General features: G+C 42.3%; 1 protein-coding gene across 1 annotated transcript in view; it reads right to left on the reverse strand.

The window, feature by feature from the left end:
* Positions 1–3,195, reverse strand: part of LOC106874968 (mucin-5AC) — a 66,836-nt gene that overhangs the window by 36,132 nt on the left and 27,509 nt on the right. Inside the window, exon 4 of the mRNA XM_052973018.1 lies at positions 2–1,128. Coding sequence (XP_052828978.1) covers positions 2–1,128 — 1,127 coding nt within the window. The remainder of the gene's footprint in view (position 1; positions 1,129–3,195) is intronic.

Consider the following 3,195-nt stretch of genomic DNA (forward strand, 5'->3'; position numbering starts at 1 on the left):
GGAGTTGGAGTTGGGGCTGTTGAGACTGGGATTGGGGTTGAGCCTGCAGCTGAGGCTGTGGTTGTGGCTGTTGTTGTTGTTGTTGTTGTTGCTGCTGCTGTTGTTGTTGCTGTTGGGACGGCTGGGACATTGTTGCAATGATGGGGTTGGAGAGAGAGGTAACTATTTGCATAGGAACAGAAGCAGATCCTGGATGAACCATTTGAAGTGGGGTGGCAGCAGAGCTGCTATTGACTGCTCCCTGCAGCGACGGAACGGTGGACAACTTCTTGGTGTTGGCAGAAGTGGAAGCGATTGAAGAAGCCACCCTCATTACAGGAGCCGTCGTCGTTAGCGTGGTCACAACATGAATGGGTGTCGTAACAGCCGGGCCAATCATTCTTATGGAGGGGGCAGTTGAATTGTTCAGCGCAAAAGTAGTGGTACTACTTACAGGAACCATATGGATGGATGGGTGGTTTGTGGTGGGAACATTAGGAAGCATATGAACATGAGTTGCTGTCGTGGAGGGCTTTTTGTGTCCGGTTGCCAAAGTGCAACTGGGAACCATATGAGCAGTAGCTGTGTTTGCATTGGCCAGCTTATGGACAGGTAAACTGTTGCTACTGGTGACAAGATGCTTGGAGGTCATCTGTATCGGAACAGACGTAACTGTGATCGGAAGCGTGTGTGCAGTTACAGACGACGATATCGAGACCTTTGACATTTCCTGCAATTTGTCTTTACTCTCGTTGTTGGCCTGTTTCATGGGAGCCGGTACAGCTTGAACAAGGTTGGCGGTCATCGTTGACTGAGAAGTGGAATTCACGGTCTGCATGATGGCGGGAACCAGTGTGTGACTAACATGGGTCACTCCAGATATGTCTGGCTGAATCCGAATCGGCTGTGGTCCATGCTGAGCTGCTGCAACAGCGTGACGGTTTGGTGCCATGCCAACTGTCACAGCCTGCCCCTGTTTCACAGTAAGCGAGTTTTGCATAGCAGCATTGGATGACATAATGCTAGGAGCACGGAACTGAAGAGCTTGCGCATTGGATATCTTCAGTGGCAGAGTGACACCTGGTGGCAAGGTGGCAACTTGGGACGTTCCAACTGGACTGATTAGATTTCCTATGTTACCAATATGACCTGCCAAGAAGAAAAATAAAGAAAAGAAAAATTAGGCTTCAGTTTTATTACATAGGAGAGAATTTTTGTTTCTTCAGTTCTCAAATAGTATTATTAGCATTTTGCAAATATTCAATTTTGGTGCAGGCAAGGAAGTGCAGTTAAGAAGACTGCTCGCCAACCATGTGGTCTTGGGTTCAGTCCCACTGTGCAACACTTAGGATATGCATCTACTATATCGCTGAGTCGACCAAAGCCTTAAGGGGCAAAAACTGAAAGAAGTGTGTTACACATGCACACATGTGTGTGTATGTGTCCCTGTCTAGATATCACACTTGATGGTTATAAATGAGCATCACTCATCATCATCATCATCATACAAGCAAAGTTGTTTGTTTCTAGTCTTCTATGAAAAATCCATCTGGAAATTGGGAAATATTACCTTGCTTAGAAACAAGCGAGGGTTGATGACAGGAAAGGCATCTGGCCATAGAAAATCTGGTGCGACACATTCTAACTGACCCATGCAGTCAGGGAAAACTAGACGCTAAATGATGAATGATGATAAGAATGGCTGCTTTTCAATTGTTTCTTTCAACTCCTATACCCTCAAATCAACAAGGAAGGCTCAGCTAGAGCTAACAGTTAAATTTCCCTCAAATCACACCCTTCTATGTTTAAAAAACACAAGAAAGAGGACACACTAGACAATGTATTGTCCTATATTATGCTAAAAAGTCAATGACCATAGCTGAAAATACCATTGATCATAGGGCATGCTCCAATAAGATTGACCTAGGGTTAAATGACAAAGACAATTGCTATATGTTTTAATCATGCAGTAGGAAGATAACCGGTTATCAGCTAGGTAGCCTGAGCAAGGTCTAAAACATATTAAAAGACACTTGCCCAAAGTGCCAAGCAGTGGGACTGAAACCCAGAACTACATGGGTGGTTGGTAAGCAAACTTCCTACCACACATTTATATCGGCAAGAAATTTTGAGGGAATTTCTAAATTAATTCTTTCGGTGTTGAATTTTCGAGAAAAATGGCCAAAATTGAAATTTTATGAAGTGTCGATTTACGAAGGGAAATAAGTGATGCAACCTTCTTAAAAGAAAGGGGAAGTAAGCGTTGCAGCATGAAAGTAGAAGGGAAATAAATAATGCTGGCTTTAAAAAGTTTTCTATGTTTAAAAAAATAACACACACACATTCAAAACACGTTTCTTCATATGTTGCTATCCAACCCCACTCTAATATGGTTTTACAGAGTTTTCTGAGCAGTCGAGAATATCTAGACGGTCAGTAGGCATGAGAGAAGAAGCTGCCAAATCGCCCTCACATTTCACTGTACTGTAAGCATAATGTATATCTTAACGTGGATATAACCAAAAAAAAAAAAACTCACAAAACTGCGAGCTTTCTACATACAGTATGACCACGTTTAGCTAGATATACAGAATACTATCTTGCACTAAAACAGCTTCTGTCGCTAATAACGAATTTTTACTCTATTGTCTTAAAAAAAAGAACACATTCGATAATGCAGTCCTAGAAATGACAGTGTCTAAATAAAAAGTCAACAGGCGCAGGAGTGGCTGTGTAGTAAGTAGCTTGCTTACCAACTACATGGTTCTGGGTTCAGTCCCACTGCGTGGCATCTTGGGCAAGTGTCTTCTACTATAGCCTCGGGCCAACCAAAGCTATATATACACATGCATATTTATATATATACACGCATATATATAATACACACACACACACCTATGTATATAGATACACACCTATATATATATATATATTTATATATATATATACATACACACACACACCTATATATATATGACACCATTTCGAGCGTGGCCGTTTTCGTGCAGGTGACACGTAAAAGCACCCACTACACTCTCTGAGTGGTTGGCGTTAGGAAGGGCATCCAGCTGTAGAAACTCTGCCAAATCAGACTGGAGCCTGGTGTTGCCATCCGGTTTCACCAGTCCTCAGTCAAATCGTCCAACCCATGCTAGCATGGAAAGCGGACGTTAAACGATGATGATGATGATGATGATATATATATATATATATATA

Source organism: Octopus bimaculoides, chromosome 14 (assembly GCF_001194135.2).
Source record: "Octopus bimaculoides isolate UCB-OBI-ISO-001 chromosome 14, ASM119413v2, whole genome shotgun sequence".
NCBI lineage: Eukaryota > Metazoa > Mollusca > Cephalopoda > Octopoda > Octopodidae > Octopus > Octopus bimaculoides.